Source organism: Mauremys reevesii, linkage group 3, assembly GCF_016161935.1.
Source record: "Mauremys reevesii isolate NIE-2019 linkage group 3, ASM1616193v1, whole genome shotgun sequence".
NCBI lineage: Eukaryota > Metazoa > Chordata > Testudines > Geoemydidae > Mauremys > Mauremys reevesii.
Window position 1 is genome coordinate 206,225,403 of NC_052625.1, and position 24,246 is coordinate 206,249,648.

The window sequence follows — 24,246 nt, forward strand, 5'->3', positions numbered from 1 at the left end:
GGTGCCACCTGGAACTGGGGTACCACTGAGCCCCCCGACCCACCAGCCTGGGCTCCCTTTGTACCGGGTGGCTGTAAGCAGCCTGCCAAGCCCTCGCCCAGGTAGGGACACACAGACGCTGTGATCAGCTCTGCATGGGGAGGCTCAGCTAAGGAACTACCCTGCTGCTCAAGTGCACAAACCCCTCTGGAGTGTAAACCCAAAATGACCCCGTCTCGTGCTGCACAGGGAACTGTACCACGTAAGCTCCTGAAATTCACCCCCTCCCTCACTGTGGAGAGAGAATGTAGCAGCTTTTTGCCCCAAGTTTTGACTCCCACACGCTGGTTTGTGATAAAGCAAAAACAAGTTTATTAACTACAAAAGAGAGATTTTAAGTGGTTATAAGGGACAGCAAACAGATCAAAGCAGGTTACCTAGCAAATAAACAAAGACACAATCTTAGCTTAATATACTAAAGAGATTGGATCTGAGTAGCAAATTCTCCCCCAAATGATGATCCAAGCAGGCTGCAGAGATGCTTGAGGGGCAGCTGCACTTGCTTACAGCTTAAAAGCTGCAGATGTTCCTTTCACAAGCTAAAAATTCCTTCAGCCTGGGTCCAGCACTTCCCCCCGTTCAGTCCTTGTTCCTCGGGTGTTTTCAGGAGTCTCCTTTGGGTGGGGAGTCAGTGAAGAACCCCCATGAGCCCACTCCCCTGCCTTACGTAGCTTTGCATACCGCGCACGGGAACCCTTTGTTCTTCGAGTGATTGCTCCTATGCATTCCAGTTAGGTGTGCGCGCCGTGCGTGCACGGCATCTCGGAACTTTTTACCCTAGCAACACCGGCGGGCCGGCTGGCGCCCCCTGGAGTGGCGCCGCCATGGCGCTAAATATATACCTCAGCCGGCCCGTCCGCTCCTCAGTTCCTTCTTACCGCCCGTGACGGCCAGTTGGAACTGTGGAGTGCTCTTCGTTCTCCACGACCCTAGCTCTCGCTTCTGATTTGTATATAGTTAGTTTGGTAGTTAGTTTGACAGTTACTTAGTTAGATAGTTAGTGTAAATAGATAAGGTAAAAGGGGGGTTTTTTCCCCTTTTACCTCACCCGGTGCGGGCTCATGCCCAAGGCACCGGGCTTTAAGCCCTGCGCGGCATGCCAGAGGCCTATGCCCATCGGAGACCCTCACGACGCCTGTCTCCGTTGCCTGGGCGAAGGGCACAGAACAGACAAGTGTTCGATCTGTTCTACTTTTAAACCGCGGACCCGGAAAGAGCGGGATATCCGCTTGAAGCAAATTTTGATGGAGGCGTCGCTTCAGCCACTGGCACCGTCCGCGCCAGTACCGCGAACTGCCTCGGTGCAGAGCGCACCAGCGGCACCGAGCCGCTCCACCTCCGCGGCACCGCCGATACAGAAAGCGATTCGAAGTCGGCACGCCGCGCTTCGCCGCGAAGAAGCAGAGGCTTGAGGCACTGGCTCAGGTTCGCTCTGAGGACTCCGCAAAAGCGGTTGCGCAGCCTGCGGCCCAGCGGTGCCCGTGCACAAGCCGTGCACGAACCCTTGACTCGGCGCCGCCACCAGCCGTGTCAGCGCGCCGCGCTCCCGGTGCCGTCGGCGGTTGAGCCCGGCTGCCCGTCAACGCCGGAGACATTCGCCTCGCGAGCTGATCAAGCTCATAGAGGCACCAGGCCTCCGGCCCCGGCACCGCCGGTGCGGGCTGTCGTGTCGGCGGGGAAGCGGCCAGAATGACCGGCCACCGTCCTGGACAGGCGACATGGATGGCGCACCGGTCGGTCCCATTCCGGTCCTGCGGCAGGTCTCCGTCCGTCGCTCGCGATCTCGGCACCGCTTCGCCAGCGGTACCGATTGCCGTCGGCGTCGGTCGCAGTCGGTACCGCTCGTCATCGCGGTACCGGTCGTACTCGGCGCCGCGACGAGGTCCAGGTCGCCATCGGCGTCAGCACCGTCAGAGATCGCCGTCCGGCACGCTCGGCACGCGACTCGCGCGGCGTTCCGCGGCACGGAGGTCTCAGTCCCGGTCGAGCTCCCGGCACCGGTCGAGCTCCCGGCGTCGGTCGAGCTCCCGGCACCGTGACGGACGTCACTCCCGGTCGCCTTCCCGGTACCGAATGGAGCAACATCGCTCTTCCTTGCCATCCGGGGACGGACTGCCCCATTCTGCAGCGCACTCTGTGAGCGCCTCGGCACCTCCGTGGCCATCTCGGCCCGCGTCGGTCGCTTCCGGCACGGAAGGATACGGACTCCTGCCAGCTACCCCACAAGGCCATGCTCAAGGGGCACAACCGTGGGGCTTCTGGGTTCCATGGGCCCAGTATGAGGCTCAGGGGGCGCCCTTTCCACCAAGGCCTCCCACGTCCGAGCGCAGGGTTCCAGAGGCGACAATAACCCGACCGGCCCCTTCGCCACCAGCGGCGGATGCTATACCGTCGGAGTCCCAGGTCCACGCGCAGCCCGCCCCCCCTGACGAGCAAGCAGCAGACCCCTCTTCGGAGGCGGTCGTCCAGGGGTTGTCCTCCTCGTCCTCGCCTGATGAGGCTGTGGCCAGCGCGGCGACAAAGGAGCCTCCACCCATCGATGTAAAGGCTCACCAAGACCTCCTTCGCCGCGTGGCGACAGCTATGGCCTTGCCGATAGAGGAGGTACAGGAAGACGAGGACCCCATTACGAACGTTGTTGGGGCGGACATGCCGGTGCGAGTTGCGCTGCCTTTTGTACGGACAGTGCAAAGGAATGCCACCACTATCTGGCAGACGCCTGCGTCCGTGCCTCCTACAGCCCGTGGTGTTGAACGAAAGTACTCTGTCCCTCCCACGGGCTATGAATATTTGTACACACATCCGACCCCGGACTCCCTGGTAGTCCAGTCGGTTAATGATAGGGAACGCCACGGCCAACCGGCCCCTGCGCCCAAATCAAAGGACGCGAGGCGTATGGACCTGCTAGGCCGAAAGGTCTATTCCGCTGGAGGCCTACAAATGAGGATAGCCAATCAGATGGTCCTCCTCGCCAGGTACGTCTTTGATATCTTGACGTCCCTGGCGAAATTTACTGAGCTCCTGCCGACAGCCTCCCGCCAGGAGTTCGCGGCCATGTTGGAGGAGGGGAGGAGGTCGTCTAGATCCTCCATCACAGCCGCCCTCGACGCTGCGGACTCAGGTTCGAGGACCTTGGCCTCCGGTGTAACGATGGGGCGTATCGCCTGGCTGCACTCTTCCACCCTGCCGCCGGAGGTCCAATATACACTACAGGACCTGCCATTCGATACAAAGGGGCTTTTCTCGGAAAAGACGGATTCTCGAATCCAGACTTTGAAGGACGGCCGTATCGCGATACGTACTCTAGGCATGCATACGCCAGCGACGCAGCGCAGGCCATTCCGTCCACAGCCCTCCCGACCGGCCTATCAGTCTCGGTATCGTCCTTACAATAGCCGACGACCGGCCCAAAATCGCCGTCGCCCGTCCGGCAACCGCCGCAACCAGGGCCAGGCCGCTTCCAAGGCCCCTCAGGGGGCCAAGCAGGCCTTTTGATGGGACGCTCGAGGACGGCCCATCACTCTCCCTACCGGATCCTTCCCCGTTATTTTACAACCGCCGTTCCCATTTCTTTTCGGCGTGGTCCCAATTAACAACAGACAACTGGGTGCTTCAAACAGTCCAGTCCGGATACCGCCTGCAATTTGTTTCGCCCCCTCCTTCCCACCCACCTTCCCTGTCCCTCTTCAGGGACCCCTCTCACGAGCAAGTCCTCTTACAGGAGGTTCAGACTCTGTTGAGCGTGGGTGCCATAGAAGCAGTGCCTCAAGACAGGCGGGGCAGGGGATTCTACTCCCGTTATTTTCTCATCCCCAAGGCGAAAGGCGGGCTGCGTCCTATCCTGGACCTTCGCGAGCTGAACAAGTACCTGCTCAAGCCCAAGTTTCGCATGGTCACTCTGGGGACCATCATTCCCTCTCTGGATCCGGGAGACTGGTTTGCCGCCCTCGACATGAAGGACGCCTACTTCCATGTCGCAATCTATCCTCCCCATCGAAGTTACCTTCGGTTTGTGGTCAACGACGCCCACTACCAGTTCGCCGTGTTGCCGTTCGGACTTTCCACCGCCCCGAGGGTGTTTACCAAATGCATGGCGGTAGTCGCCGCAGCCCTCCGACGTCGTCAGATACACGTTTACCCGTATCTCGACGACTGGCTGGTTCGAGGTCAGTCCCGGCAACTTGTGATGGATCAGATGGCAGAAATCCTGTCTCTCTTTCAGCGGCTCGGTCTTCTCATCAACACCGAGAAGTCCACTTTGATTCCGACGCAGCGGGTGGAGTTCATCGGAGCGGTCCTCGACTCCACAGTGGCCAGAGCCTGTCTCCCTCGCGCTCGGCACCAGACGATGGTCTCCATCATCCGGAACCTCGTCGCCTTCCCTACCACGACAGTGCGCTCCTGCCTCCGCCTCCTGGGCCACATGGCCTCGTGCACGTATGTCACCGCGTACGCGCGGCTCCACCTTCGTCCCTTCCAGTCGTGGCTCGCGTCGGTGTACCGGCCACATCGAGACCCCATCGACATGGTGGTCACGGTCACCAGGACGACCCTCGAGTCCCTCAACTGGTGGCTCGACCCGGAGGTCGTGTGTGCCGGAGTCCCGTTCCACCCTCCTCGCCCGTCCGTCACTCTGACCACGGATGCCTCAGCACTCGGTTGGGGGGCCCACCTGGGCGATCTCCACACGCAGGGCCTGTGGTCGGTCCAGGAGCTCGCCCTGCACATCAACGTTCGCAAGCTACGCGCCATCCGCCTGGCCTGTCGCACCTTCTGCACCCACCTGCAAGGCCGTTGTGTGACAGTATTCACGGACAACACCACCGCGATGTTCTACGTGAACAAGCAGGGCGGAGCCCGCTCCTCCCCCCTCTGCAAGGAAGCGATGCTCCTGTGGGACTTCTGCGTGACCCACTCAATTCACCTGGAAGCATCCTTTCTTCCGGGAGTGCAGAACGCGCTGGCCGACCATCTCAGCAGGTCGTTCCTCTCCCAGGAGTGGTCCCTCCGTCCAGATGTCGTCCACACAATCTTCCGGAGGTGGGGGTTTCCCCAAGTAGACCTATTCGCCTCCAGAGAGAACAGGAAGTGCCACCTGTTTTGCTCGTTCCAGGGTCGCTCGCCAGGCTCCCTGTCGGACGCCTTCCTTTATCACTGGACGGATCGCCTCCTCTACGCCTTCCCTCCGTTCCCGCTCGTGCACCGAGTGCTCCTGAAGCTTCGGAGGGACAGAGCCCACGTCATTCTAGTAGCGCCGGCCTGGCCGAGGCAGCACTGGTACACCCTGCTGCTCGAGCTCTCCGTTCGGGAGCCCATCCCCCTTCCGTTGTGGCCGGACCTCATCACCCAGGACTTCGGCAGACTCCACCATCCGAACCTGCAGTCCCTCCATCTTACAGCTTGGTACCTGAGTGGCTGACACACGCGGAGAGGGGCTGTTCTGCAGCGGTTCAACAGGTCCTGCTCGAGAGCAGAAAGCCTTCCACTCGCTCCACTTACCTGGCGAAGTGGAAGAGGTTTGCACTCTGGTGTGATCATCGAGGTCTTAATCCGTTCCTGGTACCGGTCCCTACCGTCCTGGACTACCTCTGGCACCTTAAGGAGCAAGGTCTGGCGGTCTCCTCCTTGAGAGTTCATCTGGCAGCGGTAACTGCCTTTCGTCCCTCCGTGGAAGGTCGGTCCATCTTCTCGAACCAGATGGTTTCCCGCTTCCTCAAGGGCCTGGACCGCTTGTACCCGCCGGTGCGGCGCCCTGCCCCGACCTGGGATTTGAACCTCGTGTTGGCCAAGCTGATGGGTCCTCCGTTCGAGCCCTTAGCCACGTGCTCCCTGCTCTACCTCTCGTGGAAGACGGCCTTCCTCGTTGCCATTTCATCAGCAAGGCGAGTTTCTGAGCTTCGCGCTCTAACGGTTAATCCGCCATACACGGTCTTCCATGGGGACAAGGTGCAGCTTCGCCCTCATCGGGCCTTCCTCCCGAAGGTAGTGTCAGCTTTCCATCTCAACCAGGAGATCTTCCTCCCGGTGTTCTTCCCGAAGCCACATGCCTCGCCTCGGGAACAGCAGCTGCATACCCTCGACGTCCGCAGAGCGCTCGCTTTCTACATCGAGCGGACTAAGCCCTTCCGGCGTTCGCCCCAGCTGTTCGTAGCGGTTGCTGACCTCATGAAGGGAGAGCCGATATCCTCCCAGCGGATTTCCTCCTGGGTCACTGCGTGTATCCGGACCTGCTACGAGCTGGCTCGCGTACCACCAGGCCGCGTCACTGCACACTCGACGAGGGCGCACGCCTCATCTGTTGCCTTCCTGGCCAACGTTCCGATCCAGGACATCTGTCGAGCGGCCACCTGGTCTTCGGTCCACACCTTCGCCTCCCACTACGCGTTGGTGCAGCAGTCTCGAGACGACGCAGCCTTCGGCTCCGCGGTATTATACTCCGCCACGTCTCACTCCGACCCCACCGCCTAGGTAAGGCTTGGGAATCACCTAACTGGAATGCATAGGAGCAATTACTCGAAGAAGAAAAGATGGTTACTCACCTGTAGTAACTGTTGTTCTTCGAGATGTGTTGCTCCTATCCATTCCAGACCCGCCCTCCTTCCCCACTGTCGGAGTAGCCGGCAAGAAGGAACTGAGGAGCGGACGGGCCGGCTGGGGTATATAACTCGCGCCATGGTGGCGCCACTCCAGGGGGCGCCCAGCCGGCCCGCCGGTGTTGCTAGGGTAAAAAGTTCCGAGATGCCGTGCACGCGCGGCGCGCACACCTACATGGAATGGATTGGAGCAACACATCTCGAAGAACAACAGTTACTACAGGTGAGTAACCGTCTTTCTTCAAGCTTCACTCCCACTGGTATTCCAAGATGGGGTCTAGTACCAGAGGACCTGGTCACATGACCCTGTGGGGTCCTAGCAGCCATGAGCCAGAGGCTGTTTACAGCGCCTGCTGGGAGATAAGCTTTTCCTAAGACCAGCTGTTTTCTCCTAATGGGCCCTTCCCAGCCAGCCATCTGCATAGTGAGCGTTCCCCAAGGGTGAACACATTTGTAACAGATGCAGAGACAATATTCCTAACTTCAGATACAGAACTGATACACGCATACAAATAGGATAAGCGCATTCAGTAAATCAGAACCTTCCCAGTGATATCTCACATGACCCATCTTGCATAAAATACATCGTAGTTGTGCCATAATCATATGCTAATAAGATCTCTATGAAGAATATGGGGTGCAGTGTCACACCTCCCCCCTTAGATTCCTGCCAGAGGGTTGGTCACTGACAAAGCGAAGGCAGTGTGCCTAATATCCTCTTTAGGTTTTGGTTATACAACTCCCAAGTGTTACCAAACATTGTAGTGTTATCCGCAGGCATTTTTGCAAGGTTCTGTGTTTCCTTTTCCAGGTTGCCTGAAAACATTCTTGTGTGTAGCGTTGTTAACCTAATGCAAATATCACTATATTGTAGAGTGTAGGTGTCTTGGCATTCAGCCATCAATGTCATGAGGTGATGTGCCTCAGTTTCCCCTGCCACACAGCAGTCAAAGTTTGTCATGCTTTTTCTGCTGTGCCAGGCCCTGAGCCTGTCTACAGGCACTAGCTGAGAAACAGTATTCTTATAGGACTTCCTTGTTACCACTCCTACCATGTTTAAATTTTTTTCCCAAAAATCATGCATGTTACACATTTTTAAAGGATTTACCATCAGCACCAAATTCTTTGTCATGACCAACAGACTGTGTATTATGAAACTTAACAGTACCAGCAAATTCATGACAGGGCGGCGTTTCCAAGTTTGTTTATCATACCACACCTTCCGTTTAGACAGTCTGGTTTGTTTAGTATTTATGGAGTTTTTCAACTTCTTCCTGAACCATAATATGTGTTCAGTCCTGGTCTTTCTTCCCCGTTAGTGTTTTGTTCAGTATCCACCTCAGTAAAGGTTCTCCGAAAATGTATCTCGGAGCACTGTCATGGAGCTGAGTTGGGGGCTGTGATGCCGTGTCGGAGCACTGTCATGGAGCTGTGTTGGGGGCTGTGATGCCGTGTCGGAGCACTGTCATGGAGCTGAGTTGGGGGCTGTGATGCCGTGTCGGAGCACTGTCATGGAGATGTGCTGGGGGCTGTGATGCCGTGTCGGAGCACTGTCATGGAGATGTGCTGGGGGCTGTGATGCCGTGTCGGAGCACTGTCATGGAGCTGTGTTGGGGGCTGTGATGCCGTGTCGGAGCACTGTCATGGAGCTGTGTTGGGGGCTGTGATGCCGTGTCGGAGCACTGTCATGGAGCTGTGTTGGGGGCTGTGATGCCGTGTCGGAGCACTGTCATGGAGCTGTGTTGGGGGCTGTGATGCCGTGTCGGAGCACTGTCATGGAGCTGTGTTGGGGGCTGTGATGCCGTGTCGGAGCACTGTCATGGAGATGTGCTGGGGGCTGTGATGCCGTGTCGGAGCACTGTCATGGAGCTGTGTTGGGGGCTGTGATGCCGTGTCGGAGCACTGTCATGGAGCTGTGTTGGGGGCTGTGATGCCGTGTCGGAGCACTGTCATGGAGCTGTGTTGGGGGCTGTGATGCAGTGTTACAGGACAGCCATGGAGCTGTGTTAAGGGGCTGTGATGCAGTGTCAGAGCACTGTCATGGAGCTGTGTTGGGGGCTGTGATGCAGTGTTACAGGACAGCCATGGAGCTGTGTTAAGGGGCTGGGATGCAGCGTTGGAGCACTGTTGTGGAGGTTTGTTGTGGACTGGGATTCAGGGTTACACCACAGTCATGAAGCTGTGTTGGGAGCTGCCATGCAGTGTTCCAGCACTGACATGAAGCTGTGTTCAGTGCTTGGATGCAATGTTACAGCATTGTTGGAGGGCTGGGCTGCAGTGTTACAGCAGTGTCATGCAGCTGTGTTGGGGTTTGTGATGCTGTGTTACAGCACTGTCGTGGAGGTTGGAGAGGACTGGGCTGCAGTGTTACAGCACCACTGTGGAGTGTTGGGCGTGCTGTTTATGGAGTGTTGCAGTGTTGTCATGGATTTGTGCAGGTGGCTGGGCTGCAGTGTTGCAACACTGCAGGAGCTGTGTTGGCGGCTCTGATGCAGTGTTGCAGTGGTGTCATGGAGCTGTGTTGGGGGCTGGCATGCAGGACTTGGTGGTGATGGGGGACTTCAACTCTCCAAACATCTGTTGGGAAGATAACACAGCAGGGCACAGATTATCCAACAAGTTCTTGGAATGTATTGGAGACCATTTTTTATTTCAGAAGGTGGAGACAGCTACCAGGGGAGAGGCTATTCTAGATTTGATTTCAAATAATAGGAGGAGGACTGGTTATTGGGGAAGTGGAAGGCAGCTTGGGTGGAAGTGATCATGAAATGGTCGCGTTTATGATTCTAAGGAATGGTAGGAGGGAGAACAGCACAATAAGACCATGGATATCAAGAAGACGACTTCAGCAAACTCAGGGAGTTGGTAGGTAAGATTCCATGGGAAACAAGTCTAAGGGTATGTATACACTGCGAAATTAGGTTAGATTTATAGAAGTCGATTTTTTGGGAAGCGATTTTATACAATCGATTGTGTGTGTCCCCACTAAGCGCATTAAGTCGGTGGTGTGTGTCCACAGTACCAAAGCTAGCGTTGACTTTCGGAGTGTTGCACTGTGGGTAGCTATCCCGCAGTCTCCACCACCCATTGGAATTCTGGGTTGAGCTCCCACTGCCTGATGGGACAAAAACATTGTCACAGATGGTTTTGGGTACATGTCGTCAGCCACCCCTCCCTCCGTGTTTCGCGCCTTTTTTTCCACGCAGACGCTATACCACGGCAAGCGAGCAGCCTGCTCAGCTCAGCCACCGCTGTTGTGTCCTGGGTGCTGCTGGCAGCAGACGGTGCAGTAGGGCTGCAAACCATCGTCATGCTTCCACTGCCACTCTGCTCTCCTGCAGACGCCATACCACAGCAAGCATGGAGCCCGCTCAGATCACCGCGGCAGTTATGAGCACCATAAACACCTTGCACATTATCCTGCAGTGTATGCAGCACCAGGACCTGCAAAAGCAGACGAGGAGGCGATGGCAACGTGGTGACGAGAGTGATGAGGACCTGCACACAGACTTCTCTCTAAGCACGGACCCTGGCAATTTGGACATCGTGATGGTAATGGGGCAGGTTCTAGCCATGGAACGCCAATTCTGGGCCCGGGAAACAAGCACAGACTGGTGGGACCGCATAGTGTTGCAGGTCTGGGATGATTCCCAGTGGCTGTGAAACTTTCACATGCGTAACGGTACTTTCATGGAACTTTGTGACTTGCTTTCCCCTGCCCTGAAGCACCAGAATACCAAGATGAGAGCAGCCCTCACAGTTCACAAGCGAGTGGCGATAGCCCTGTGGAAGCTTGCAACGCCAGACAGCTACCGGTCAGTCGGGAATCAATTTGGAGTGGGCAAATCTACTGTGGGGGCTGCTGTGATCCAAGTAGCCAAAGCAATCACTGACTTGCTGCTATCAAGGGTAGTGCCTCTGGGAAATGTGCAGGGCATAGTGGATGGCTTTGCTGCAATGGGATTCCCTAACTGTGGTGGGGCGATAGACGGAACGCATATCCCTGTCTTGGGACTGGACCACCTTGGCAGCCAGTACATAAACTGAAAGGGATACTTTTCAGTGGTGCTGCAAGCACTGGTAGATCACAAGGGACGTTTCACCAACATCAACGTGGGATGGCCAGGAAAGGTACATGACGCTCGCATCTTCAGGAACTCTGGTCTGTCTGAATGGCTGCAGCAAGGGACTTACTTTCCAGACCAGAAGATAACCATTGGGGATGTTGAAATGCCTATAGTTATCCTTGGGGACCCAGCCTACCCCTTAATGCCATGGCTCATGAAGCCATACACAGGCAGCCTGGACAGTAGTCAGGAGCTGTTCAACTACAGGCTGAGCAAGTGCAGAATGGTGGTAGAATGTGCATTTGGACGTTTAAAAGCACGCTGGTGCAGTTTACTGACTCGGATAGACCTCAGCTAAACCAATATTCCCATGTTTATTACTGCTTGCTGTGTGCTCCACAATATCTGTGAGAGTAAGGGGGAGATGTTTATGGCGGGGTGAGAGGTTGAGGCAATCGCCTGGCCGCTGATTACATGCAGCCCGACTCCAGGGCAATTAGAAGAGCACAGCAGGGCGCGCTGTGCATCAGAGAAGCTTTGAAAACCAGTTTCATGACTGGCCAGGGTACGGTGTGAAAGTTCTGTTTGCTTCTCCTTGATGAAAACCCACCCCCTTTGTTCACTCTACCTCCCTGTAAGCCAACTGCCCTCCCCTCCCCCCTTCGATCACTGCTTGCAGAGGCAATAAAGTCGTTGTTTCAAATTCCTGCATTCTTTATTAATTAGTCACAGAAATAGGGGGATAACTGCCACGGTAGCCCGGGAAGCACCAGTTAGGGTGGTGAAGGAGGGAGAAGGGAAGGGCAAGGCCACACTGTACTTCACATTGAATGCCAGCCTTCTGTTGCTTGGGCAGTCCTCTGGGGTGGAGTGATTGGGTGGCAGGAACCCCCCGTGTTCTTGGGTGTCTGGGTGAGGAGGCTATGGAACTTGGGGAGGAGGGTGGTTGGTTACACAGGGGCTGCAGCGGCAGTCTGTGCTCCTGCTGCCTTTCCTGCACCTCAATCGTACTCCGTAGCATATCAGTTTGATCCTCCATTAGCCTCAGCATTGCATCCTGCCTCCTCTCATCACACTGCCGCCACCGCTCCTCTTGCTCCAGCCATCTATCCTCTCACGCGTCCCTCCTGTTCTCACGTTCATTTTGTGCTTTCCTGGACTCTGACTTTGTCTGCCTCTTTCAGTGCGGGAGGACTGCATGAGCTCAGAGAACATTTCATCGCAAGTGCATTTTTTTTCACCTTCTTATCTGCGCTAGCCTCTGGGGTGGAGACGATAGGGGGAGTGTTGAAACAGTTGCAGCTGTGGGAGGGAAAAAAAGGGAGAGTTGGGTTGACCATTTAAAACAGGTTGGCCATTTAAAAGGAGGGGCTGCGGTTTTCAGTTTAACGTGCAGCACAAACCCAACTAAACCCTCTCTCATACCCAATTCTCTGGGATGATCGGTTCACTCCTCCTCCCCTCCCCCCCCCCAACGTGGCTAACAGTGGGGATGGTTTCTGTTCAGCCCCAGGCACACAGCCCAGCAGGAACAGCCACCTCTGAATGTCCCCTTAATAAAATTCCCCTATTTCAACCAGGTAACCATGAATGATATCACTCTCCTGAGGAGAACACAGAGCAAGAAAGAACAGGGATAGCTCAGTGGTTTGAGCATTGACCTGCTAAACCCAGGGTTGTGAGTTCAATCCTTGAGGAGGCTACTTTAGGGATCTGGGGCAAAAATTGGTCCTGCTAGTAAAGGCAGGGGGCTGGACTCAATGACCTTTCAAGGTCCCTTCCAGTTCTAGGAGATTGGAATATCTCCAATTCTTACCTAGATGTTGCTTGACTGCATTCCAGTAGCTGTACTGGCCATGAATACATCCCCAAGTCTTCAGGGCAAATTAATCATTAAACACACTTGCTTTTAAACTATGTATTATATTTACAAAGGTACACTCACCAGAGGTGCCTTCTCCGCCTTTAAGGTCCGGGAGCCCGGGTTGGGAGGGAATTGTCTCCAGGGTGATAAACAGTTCCTGGCTGTCGAGGAGAACAGTTTCTCTGCTTGCCTGCTGTGTGCTATCTTCAACCTCCTCCTCATCATTATCTTCCTCGTCCCTGTTGCGTGAAACTCCCTTGCAGGAGTCCACGTACAGGGGTGGGGTAGTTGTAGGGGCACCCCCTAAAATTGCATGCAGCTCACGATAGAAGTGGCATGTCTGGGGGTCTGACCCGGAGCGGCCATTTGCCTCTTTGGTTTTTTGGTAGGCTTGCCTGAGCTCCTTAAGTTTCACGCAGCACTGCTGCGGGTCCCAGTTATAGCCTCTGTCCTTTATGCCCTTGGAGATTTTTTCAAATATTTTGGCATTTTGTCTTTTGGAACAGAGTTCTGATAGCACAGATTCATCTCCCCATACAGCGATCAGATCCAGTACCTCCTGTTCAGTCCATGCTGGAGCTCTTTTGCGATTCTGGGACTCCATGGTCACCTCTGCTGATGAGCTCTGCATGGTCACCTGTGATGATCAGCTCGCTGCGCTGGCCAAACAGGAAATGAAATTCAAAAGTTCACGGGGCTTTTCCTGTCTACCGGGCCAGTGCATCTGAGTTGAGAGCGCTGTCCAGAGCAGTCACAATGCAGCACTCTGGGATAGCTCCCGGAGGCCAATACCATCGAATTGCGTCCACACTACCCCCAAATTTGACCCAGCTATGTTTATTTCAGTGCTAATCCCCTCGTCAGGGAGGAGTACAGAAATCTATTATAAGACCCCTTTAAGTTGACAAAAATGGCTTCGTCGTGTGGACTGGTGCAGGGTTAAATTGATCTAATGCTGCTAAACTTGACCTAAATTTGTAGTGTAGACCAGGGATAAGGGGAAAAACAATAGAAGACAATTGGCCGTTTTTGAAAGAGACATTATTAAGGGCACAAGAACAAACTATCCCCTGCGTAGGAAAGATAGGAAGTCTGGCAAGAGACCACCCTGGCTTAACCCAGAGATCTTCAATGATCTACAAATCAAAAAAGAGTCCTACAAAAAGTGGAAACCAGGTCAGATTACAAAAGATGAATATAAACAATTAACACAAGGACGTAGGGACAAAATTAGAAAGGACAAGGTACAAAATGAGATCAAACTAGCCAGAGCCATAAAGGGTAACAAGAAAACATTCTACAAATACATTAGAAGCAAGAGGAAGACCAAGGACAGGGTAGGCCGGTTACTCAATGGGGGGGGGGGAAATAAAAACAGAAAATGTGGAAATGGCAGAGGTGCTTAATGACTTGTTTGTTTCGGTTTTCACCAAGAAGGTTGGTGGCAATTTGGACGTCTAACGTAATGAATGCCAGTGAAAATGAGGTAGGATCAGAAGAGGCTAAAATAGGGAAAGAACAAGTCAAAAATTACAAATTAGATGTCTTTGGGGCATCAGGGCCTGATGAAATGCATCCTAGAATACTCAAGAAGCTGACTGAGGAGATATCTGAGCCATTAGTGATTATCTTTGAGAAGTCCTGGAAGATGGGAGATATTCCAGAAGACTAGAAAAGGGCAAATCTAGTGCCCATCTCTAAAAAGGGAAATGAGGACAACCCGGGGTATTACAGACCAGTCAGCTTAACTTCTGTACCCAGAAAGATAATGGAGCAAATAATGAACATAACGGCCATACCGGGTCAGACCAAAGGTCCATCTAGCCCAGTATCTGTCTACCGACAGTGGCCAATGCCAGGTGCCCCAGAGGGAGTGAACCTAACAGGCAATGATCAAGTGATCTCTCTCCTGCCATCCATCTCCATCCTCTGACGAACAGAGGCTACGGACACCATTCTTACCCATCCTGGCTAATAGCCATTGATGGACTTATTAAAAGCAAACAATTGCAAACATCTAGAAGAGGGGAGAGGGATAGCTCAGTGGTTTGAGCATTGACCTGCTAAACCAAGCATTGTGAGTTCAGCCCTTAAGGGGGCGGATTTAGTTGGGGTTGGTTCTGCTTTGAGCAGCAGGTTGGACTAGATGATCTCCTGCAGTCCCTTCCAACCCTGGTATTCTATTCTGTGATAAGTAACAGTCAGTATGGATTTGTCAAAAACAAATCATATCAAACCAACCTGATAGCTTTCTTTGACAGGATAACAAGCCTTGTGGATGGGGGGGGGTTTAGTAGACATGGTCTGTCTTGACTTTAGTAAAGCTTTTGATGTTGTCTCACATGACCTTCTCATAAACAAACTAGGGAAATGCAACCTAGATGGAGCTACTATAAGGTGGATGGAAAACTGGTCCCAGAGAGTAGTTATCAGTGGTTCACAGTCAGACTGGAAGGACATAACGAGTGGGGTCCCACAGGGATCAGTTCTGGATCCAGTTCTGTTCAATATCTTCATCAATGATTTAGATCAGGGGTAGGCAACCTATGGCACAGGTGCCGAAGGCGGCACACAAGCTGATTTTCAATGGCACTCCCATTGCCTGGGTCCTGGCTACCGGTCTGGAGGGCTCTGCATTTGAATTTAATTTAAAATGAAGCTTCTTAAACATTTTGAAACCTTATTAACTTTACATACAATAGTTTAGTTATATAAGAGACCTTCTAAAAACATTAAAATGTATGCCTGGCACACAAAATCTTAAATCAGAGTGAATAAATGAAGACTCGGCCCAGCACTTCTGAAAGGTTGCTGACCCCTGATTTAGATAATGGCATAGAGACACTTACAAAGTTTGTGGACAATACCAAGCTGGAGGGAAGAGGGGAGTTGCGAGAGATTGGAGGATAGGATTATCATTCAAAATGATCTGGACAAACTGGAGAAATGGTCTGATGTAAGTGGGATGAAATTCAACAAGGACAAATGCAAAGTGCTCCACTCAGGAAGGAACAATCAGTTGCACACATACAAACTGGGCAATGGCTGCCTAGGAAGGATACTGCAGAAAGGGATCTGGGGTCATAGTGGATCACAAGCTAAATATGGGTCAACAGTGTAACGCTGTTGCAGAAAAAGTGAACATCACTCTGGGCTGTGTTAGCAGGAGTGCTGTAAGCAAGACACGAGCCGTGATTCTTCCGCTCTACTCCATGCTGATTAGGCCTCAACTGGAGTATTGTGTCCAGTTCTGGGTGCCACATTTCAGGAAAGATGTGAACAAATTAGAGAGACTCCAGAGAAGAGCAACAAAAATGAAGAAAGGTCTAGAAAACATGAGCTGTGAGGGAAGATTGAAAAAATTGGGCTTGTTTAGTCTGGAGAAAAGAAGACTGAGGACGTGATAACAATTTTCAAGTACATAAAAGTTTGTTACAAGGAGGAGGGAGAAAATGTGTTGTTCTTAGCCTCTGAGGACAGGACAAGAAGCAATGGGCTTAAATTGCAGCAAGGGAGGTCTAGGTTGGACATTAGGAAAAACTTCCTACCTGTCAGGGTGGTTAAGAACTGGAATAAATTGCCTAGGGAGGTTGTGGAATCTCCATCCTTGGGGATTTTTAAGAGCAGGTTGGACAAACACCTCTCAGGGATGGTCTAGATAATACTTAGTCCTGCCAGGAGTGCAGGGGACGGGGCTAGATGACCTCTGGAGGTCCCTTCCAGTGCTATGATTCTGTGCAGTATTACAGCAATATCGTGGAGCTGTGTTGCAGGGCTGAGATACAGTGTGTCATGGAGCTGTATTGCCAGCTGTGATGCAGAGTGACAGGATTGTCATGGAGCTGTGTTGGGGTGGGATACAGTGTGACAGCACTGTTATGGGGTGGTGTTTGGGGGCTGGGATGCAGTGTTACAGGACAGTCATGGAGCTGTGTTGGCGGGGTGGGATACGGTGTGACAGCACTGTTATGGGGTGGTGTTTGGGGGCTGGGACGCAGTGTTACAGGACAGTCATGGAGCTGTGTTGGCGGGGTGGGATACAGTGTGACAGCACTGTTATGGGGTGGTGTTTGGGGGCTGGGATGCAGTATTACAGGACAGTCATGGAGCTGTGTTGGCGGGGTGGGATACGGTGTGACAGCACTGTTATGGGGCGGTGTTTGGGGGCTGGGACGCAGTGTTACAGGACAGTCATGGAGCTGTGTTGGCGGGGTGGGATACGGTGTGACAGCACTGTTATGGGGTGGTGTTTGGGGGCTGGGACGCAGTGTTACAGGACAGTCATGGAGCTGTGTTGGCGGGGTGGGATACAGTGTGACAGCACTGTTATGGGGTGGTGTTTGGGGGCTGGGACGCAGTGTTACAGGACAGTCATGGAGCTGTGTTGGCGGGGTGGGATACGGTGTGACAGCACTGTTATGGGGTGGTGTTTGGGGGCTGGGACGCAGTGTTACAGGACAGTCATGGAGCTGTGTTGGCGGGGTGGGATACGGTGTGACAGCACTGTTATGGGGTGGTGTTTGGGGGCTGGGACGCAGTGTTACAGGACAGTCATGGAGCTGTGTTGGCGGGGTGGGATACGGTGTGACAGCACTGTTATGGGGTGGTGTTTGGGGGCTGGGACGCAATGTTACAGGACAGTCATGGAGCTGTGTTGGCGGGGTGGGATACAGTGTGACAGCACTGTTATGGGGTGGTGTTTGGGGGCTGGGACGCAGTGTTACAGGACAGTCATGGAGCTGTGTTGGGTGGCTGGGATGCAGTGTTACAGGACAGTCATGGAGCTGTGTTGGCGGGGTGGGATACGGTGTGACAGTACTGTTATGGGGTGATGTTTGGGGGCTGGGATGCAGTGTTACAGGACAGTCATGGAGCTGTGTTGGGTGGCTGGGACGCAGTGTTATAGCACTGTTGTGGAACTATGTTGGCGGGGTGATGCAGTGTTGCAGCACTGTCATGCTGTGTTAGGGATTATGATGCAGTGTTACAGCATATCACGGAGTTGTGTTGCAGCACACTTGTGCTGTGGGCATGTGGTGTTACTTTACTGCTTTTTTTCCTTGTTTGCAGTCCAACCCAGTGATGATTGATGCCAAAGAGGTGTCTGCAGCGCACAGGGCCCGGTACTTCTGGGGTAACCTTCCCGGTATGAACAGGTTGGTGAGAGCATGGTGAGAGAACCCCGAGTTTTGGGCCGTTTGCTTCTTGCATGATAGCGGAGCAGGGGCCGGGGGATTGCCAGCATAACTCATGTTAATCGTGCCTCTTTGAACCAGCCTTTGGAGCCCTTCAGCCCCTGCGCAATCAGCCTGTTGCCTGTTGTTCAGTGCTACTGAAGGCATGAAGGGGCCAGGTCACCCTTGCATGCTCCAAGCAGGGCATCCGCAGGCCGTGAGGGGTGCACGTAATTTCACCCCCAGCTGTTTGCCCTCTGCTCTGCAGAGCAGTCTCTGGGGGCACATGGGAGCTCGGAGCTCCTGATTTCTACCCTGAGCACATTTCCACAAGGAGACAGAGTCCCAGGCTCCTCTCCCCACCAGAAATCCTGGCGTGGCTCCCACCAGCCCAGCTCAGCCCTTTCCGTTCAAGAAACATTTGTCATGTGTTCCCATGGCCCTCGGCACCTGACTCATTGCATGGGCAGACTGAGAACCCAGGCCGGGGAGCCAGGACTCCTGGGTTCTCTTCCAGGCTCTGACATCAGCTTCCTCCTTGACCCTTGTCGAGTCCTTTCCCCTTGCGTGCCTCAGTTTCCTCCTGTGTAAGATGAGAGTGAGACTTCAGGCAGCGCAGAGGGGGGCAGACGCGTTGTGAGTGTTTGTCAGGTGTGGGGTGGTGGCGTTTGTGGTCCATTCTAGCATGGCCAGAGTCAGCCGGGGAGAGGCAGGGAGCCTGTCCCTGCAGCAGCAGTGTGATCAGAGGGGCGCGAGTGACTCCACCCAGCGGGAGGTTGTAACTGGCTCTCCTGGCTCTGGCAGAGGAAGTGGCAATTCTCCAGATTGGGCCAGGAGCTGCTTTCTCCACCCCACCCCGTTGCTAATGGATCGGTCCAGGGCCCGCTCTGCTTCCTCAGTTCATTGCCAATCCCGAGCTGCTCTGCCTCCTCCCCCCATCCATGGCTAATAGATCTGTCCATGAGCTGCTCCGCCTCCTCCCTCCCATTGCTTATGGATTAGTCCACAAGCTGCTTTCTCCTCCCCGCCTCCATTGCTAATGGATCAGTGCACTATATGCTCCACACCCCACCCCCACCCCCACCCCGCTAACGGATTGACCCAGGAGCTGCTCCATTCTTAATAGATCAATTCATGAGCTACTTCACCTGCTTTCTCCCTCCCATTGCTGATGGATCAGTCCAGGAGCTGCTTTCGCTTCCCCATGAGCGGGGGCGGCTCTAGGAATTTGGCCGCCCCAAGCACGGCGGCCGGGGGACCTCTTGCAGACGTGCCTGCGGAGGGTGCGCTGGTCCCGCGGCTCCGGTGGAGCATCCGCAGGCATGACTGCAGAAGGTCCGCCAGAGCCGCCTGCTGCCTGCCGGCAAAATGCCGCCCCAAGCGCGCGCTTGGGGCGCTGGGGTCTGGAGCCGGCCCTGCCCATGAGCCTCTCTGCTTCTTCTCCCTATTGCTTAGGCATTGGTCCACGAAGTGCTGTACCTCCTCCCCCCATAGCTAATGAATTGATCCATGACTTACTCTACCTCCGTCCCTCATTGCTAATGGATCGGTCCACAAGCTGCTCCCCCTCCCTCATGGGTAATAGATCAGCCCAAGAGCTGCTCCCCCTCCCCCCATAGCTGCTCCCCCTCCCCCCCCCCGGGTTACGGATCAGCCCACGAGCTGCTTCCCCTCCTGTCATGGGTAACGGATTGGCCCAGGAGCTGCTCCCCCTCTCTCCGAGGATAATGGATCCGCCCATAAGCTGCTGCCCCCATGGGTAATGGATCCGCCCATGAGCTGCCCCCCTTTCCCCGAGGATAATGGATCTGCCCATGAGCTGCTCCCCTCCCACCATGGGTAACGGCTCTGCGCATAAGCTGCTGCCCCTCCCGTCATGCGTAATGGATCCACCCACGAGCTGCCCCCCCCCTCCCCGAGGATAATGGATCTGCCCATGAGCTGCTCCCCTCCCACCATGGGTAACGGCTCTGCCCATAAGCTGCTGCCCCTCCCGTCATGCATAATGGATCCACCCACGAGCTGCCCCCCCTCTCCCCATAGGTAATGGATCCACCCACAAGGCTGCCCAGGGGCAATTATGGGGTGAGTGGGTGGTCAGTGGGACTGTGTGACTGGAAGCCCTGCACAGCCCTGGGCTGTTGGCACTGCCAGCAGGGCCCTCGCCTGCCCTGCTGCGTGGCCAGCCCCTGGGGGGGACACAGCCAGCCCCTGGGGGGGATACAGGCGCCCTGCTGCGCGGCCAGCCCCTGGGGGGGACACAGCCAGCCCCTGGGGGGGATACAGGTCCCCTGCTGCGCGGCCAGCCCCTGGGGGGGACACAGCCAGCCCCTGGGGGGGATACAGGTCCCCTGCTGCGCGGCCAGCCCCTGGGGGGACACAGCCAGCCCCCGGGGGGATACAGGCGCCCTGCTGCGCGGCCAGCCCCGGGGGGGACACAGCCAGCCCCTGGGGGGATACAGGCGCCCTGCTGCGCGGCCAGCCCCCGGGGGGGGTACAGGTGCCCTGCTGCGCGGCCAGCCACCGGGGTACAGGTGCCCTGCTGCGCAGCCAGCCACCGGGGTACAGGTGCCCTGCTGCGCAGCCCGCCACCGGGGGGGGGGGTACAGGTGCCCTGCGGCGCAGCCAGCCCTGGGGGGACACAGCCAGCCCCTGGGGGGGATACAGGCACCCTGCTGCGCAGCCCGCCCCGGGGGGGACACAGCCAGCCCCCGGGGGGGGTACAGGCGCCCTGCTGCGCCAGCCCGGGGGTACAGGCGCCCTGCTGCGCAGCCCGCCCCCGGGGGGGGATACAGGCGCCGTTTGTGTGTCCAGACCCCGGGGGGGATACAGGCGCCGTGTGCGCGGCCAGCCCCCGGAGGGGGTACAGGCGCCGTGTGCGCGGCCAGTCCCCGGAGGGGGTACAGGCGCCGTGTGCGCGGCCAGTCCCCGGAGGGGGTACAGGCGCCGTGTGCGCGGCCAGCCCCCGGAGGGGGTACAGGTGCCGTGTGCGCGGCCAGCCCCCGGAGGGGGTCCAGGCGCCGTGTGCGCGGCCAGCCCCCGGAGGGGGTCCAGGCGCCGTGTGCGCGGCCAGCCCCCGGAGGGGGTACAGCCAACTCCCGGAGGGGGTCCAGGCGCCGTGTGCGCGGCCAGCCCCCGGGGGGGATACAGGCGCCGTGTGCGCGGCCAGCCCCCGGAGGGGGTACAGGTGCCGTGTGTGCGGCCAGCCCCCGGAGGGGGTACAGCCAACTCCCGGAGGGGATCCAGGCGCCGTGTGCGCGGCCAGCCCCCGGAGGGGGTACAGCCAGCCCCCGGAGGGGGTACAGCCAACTCCCGGAGGGGGTCCAGGCGCCGTGTGCGCGGCCAGCCCCCGGGGGGGGTACAGGCGCCCTGCTGCGCAGCCAGCCCCCGGGGGGGGATACAGGCGCCGTTTGTGTGTCCAGACCCCGGGGGGGATACAGGCGCCGTGTGCACTGCCAGCCCACGGAGGGGGTCCAGGCGCCGTGTGCGCGGCCAGTCCCCGGAGGGGGTACAGGCGCCGTGTGCGCGGCCAGCCCCCGGAGGGGGTACAGGCGCCGTGTGCACGGCCAGTCCCCGGAGGGGGTCCAGGCGCCGTGTGCGCGGCCAGCCCCCGGAGGGGGTCCAGGCGCCGTGTGCGCGGCCAGCCACCAGAGGGGGTACAGCCAGCTCCCGGAGGGGGTCCAGGCGCCGTGTGCGCGGCCAGCCCCGGGGATACAGGCGCCGTGTGCGCGGCCAGCGGAGGTACAGGTGCCGTGTGCGGCCAGCCCCGGAGGTACAGCCAACTCCCGGAGGATCCAGGCGCCGTGTGCGCGCCAGCCCGGAGGGGTACAGCCAGCCCGGGTACAGCCAACTCGGAGGGGTCCAGGCGCCGTGTGCGCGGCCAGTCCCCGGAGGGGGTCCAGGCGCCGTGTGCGCGGCCAGTCCCCGGAGGGGGTACAGCCAACTCCCGGAGGGGGTCCAGGCGCCGTGTGCGCAGCCAGCCCCCGGAGGGGGTCCAGGCGCCGTGTGCGCGGCCAGTCCCCGGAGGGGGTACAGGAGGCGTGTGCGCGGCCAGCCCCCGGGGGGGATACAGCCAGTCCCCGGAGGGGGTACAGCCAGCTCCCGGAGGGGGTACAGCCAGCCCCCGGAGGGGGTACAGGCGCCGTGTGCGCGGCCAGCCCCCGGAGGGGGTCCAGGCGCCGTGTGCGCGGCCAGTCCCCGGAGAGGCGTATAGGCGCCCTGGGTAAGGGGCACGGGTGGAGCCAGCCCCCCGGCGGGCACACCTGGCAAGTGGCGGCAGGACTGAATGCAGGGCTAATGCCCATTCTCAAGCTCCCCACCTTTTTGTCTCCTAGGCCGTTGGCATCTACAGTGAACGATAAGCTGGAACTTCAGGAGTGCCTGGAGCACGGCAGGATAGCAAAGGTCAGCGCCTGAGCCCCCGTGGGGCAGCCAGGGCCAGGAGGCGCTGGAGCATAGCCCTGGGAGCTGGGCCGTGTCCCGACCCAGGACGGCATCAGCCCCTGCGCTGAAGTGGGAGGGGCACGCACTGCACTGTGTCGCTTTGGGATTTAGGCTGAGGTGGGGCCATGGCCAATGGGGCAGGCCATGGCAGATCCCAGCCAGCCAGTGAGACAGGCAGAGGGGGCCAGACGTGGGGCACGGGTTGGAAGCAGTGGGGAATCCCCGCGCGAGGAGACTGGGTCTGTGACATTTGTGCAGCTCTTGGCAGCGAGGGGAAGGCGCCTGTTTTGGCCCTGTTGGACGTCCGAGAAGGATGCTCAGCTCGCTCCCCAGGGAGCTTGGAGGGGCTGTGCCATTGCTGAGGAAGGGCCGACCCCCTGGGTGCCCCATTATGAGGGCTCACTTGAGACAGGGTCCCTGTTCTGCGCTGTCATGGCCGCGCAGCCACCGCAGCGGGGCGCCGGAGCTAGCAAGGGGCTTGGGGGGATGCTGGCGATTCCAGCCTGGCTGCAGGCAGGACCTAGTGACCAGGAGAGGGGAGCGACAGACTAGCCTAGCTGCTGCCAAGGGGCCAGGCCGGATGTGGGAACTCCACCCTCGCCCCAGAGCAAGTCCGGAGCTGGCAGAGGATGGGGATAAATGAGAATAATCCATGAAGGTCTGGGCCAGCGAGAGACCTGAGACTGCTCTGAGCAGACGGGCTCCCTCGGCTGGGCCCCCATCTAGGCCATGTTAGCCGGGCAGGGGAGTGGTTTGCTCAGAGCGTTTTGCTTTGTCCCTTCCAGTTCAGCAAAGTACGAACTATCACCACTCGCTCCAACTCCATCAAGCAGGGCAAGGACCAGCATTTCCCTGTCTTCATGAACGAGAAGGAGGATATCCTATGGTGCACGGAGATGGAGAGGTACTGCTGGCCTGAGGGGGTGGGACAGCTCCTTGGGTTTGCACCGTCTCTGGGCTGGGCTCCCAGGGCGGATGGGCCCCGTCAGCACCGGTAGCCTGGGAAGGGAGGCCTGGGGATGCGTACTGCTCGTCTGCTGGTTGTGCCGGAGGATTGGATGGCTCTGAATGCATCAGGGGAGCTCTGTCGTTAAGGGCCGAGGGGGAGCTGAATCTCAGAGCGGGAGCTCGTTTGTTGGCATGAAGCAAACCAAGTTCTCTTAGCCCGACTGACTCCACCTCGCTCACCCCTCCATGAGTCAAGCTTCATGTCCTTCGCCTGCCACTTCTCCAGCGGGCAGTGCAGCCCTGGACACACCTGAGCCCCCTCTGCAGTTCTGCTTTGCCCTTCGCGAGCCCGTCTGTCTGTCCAGGTTTTCTCACCGAGCCCGTCACCCGGTGTCTGAGCACCTTTACAGTGTACCGACGTGGACCCGAGAAGGTTACCATCAAGCCCGGATCCTGCCAGCTGCTAAGTGGCTCCAAAAGGAGGATTCCTGTGGCAGGAAATCAGCTAACCTGTGCTCTTCCTGTCCCCTCCTTTCCATGCAGGGTCTTTGGCTTCCCGGTTCATTACACAGATGTCTCCAACATGAGCCGCCTGGCCCGGCAGAGACTGCTAGGCAGATCTTGGAGCGTGCCGGTGATCCGCCATCTCTTTGCTCCCCTGAAGGAATACTTTGCCTGCGTTTAAGACACACAGGAACTAGTGAAATAAAACCACCCATGAGAAGAGAAGTGAAAATGTGGAACAAGAGAAAAATCAGCACCCAGAAGAGAGAAAGGATTAAACCCGATGGGAATCCACCGCGTCTCCCCAAGCGAAAGGGTTCGGTGTCCTCTCCTGAATTTTCAATGTTCAGCTTTTAGCCTATTTAAAAAAAAACAAAAACCGTTTTTTTTTTGGTAACCTTTTAATTTTCCGCTCTTTTCTGGATGGGTTTTTCTGTTAGTTTGGTTTCTGCTTCTCGAAGCTGCGAGCGAGGCGAGAGGCTTTCCCGAGCTTGTGAGCAAGCACTGTCGTAGCAGGAGGGCAAAGCCAGCAGGAAACGCTAGCAGAAACCCAAGCCTAGAGAGGGGAACGCGAAAGCAAGGTTCTGTCGGCCTGTCGCTCTGAGCTCGAGTTT

The 24,246-nt window shown here is 56.8% G+C and overlaps 1 protein-coding gene across 6 annotated transcripts in view; it reads left to right on the forward strand.

Moving 5' to 3' along the window:
• DNMT3A (DNA methyltransferase 3 alpha) overlaps positions 1-24,016 on the forward strand; it is a 232,036-nt gene extending 208,020 nt beyond the window's left edge. For 5 of the 6 annotated variants that reach the window (XM_039528527.1, XM_039528526.1, XM_039528530.1 and 2 more), the window contains 4 exons: positions 17,634-17,734; positions 22,072-22,141; positions 22,966-23,084; positions 23,672-24,016. In XM_039528527.1, coding sequence (XP_039384461.1) covers positions 17,634-17,734; positions 22,072-22,141; positions 22,966-23,084; positions 23,672-23,813 — 432 coding nt within the window. In that variant the 3' untranslated portion in view covers positions 23,814-24,016. The remainder of the gene's footprint in view (positions 1-17,633; positions 17,735-22,071; positions 22,142-22,965; positions 23,085-23,671) is intronic. The other variant, XM_039528529.1, reaches the window with a different exon arrangement.
• Positions 24,017-24,246: the final 230 nt, after the last annotated feature.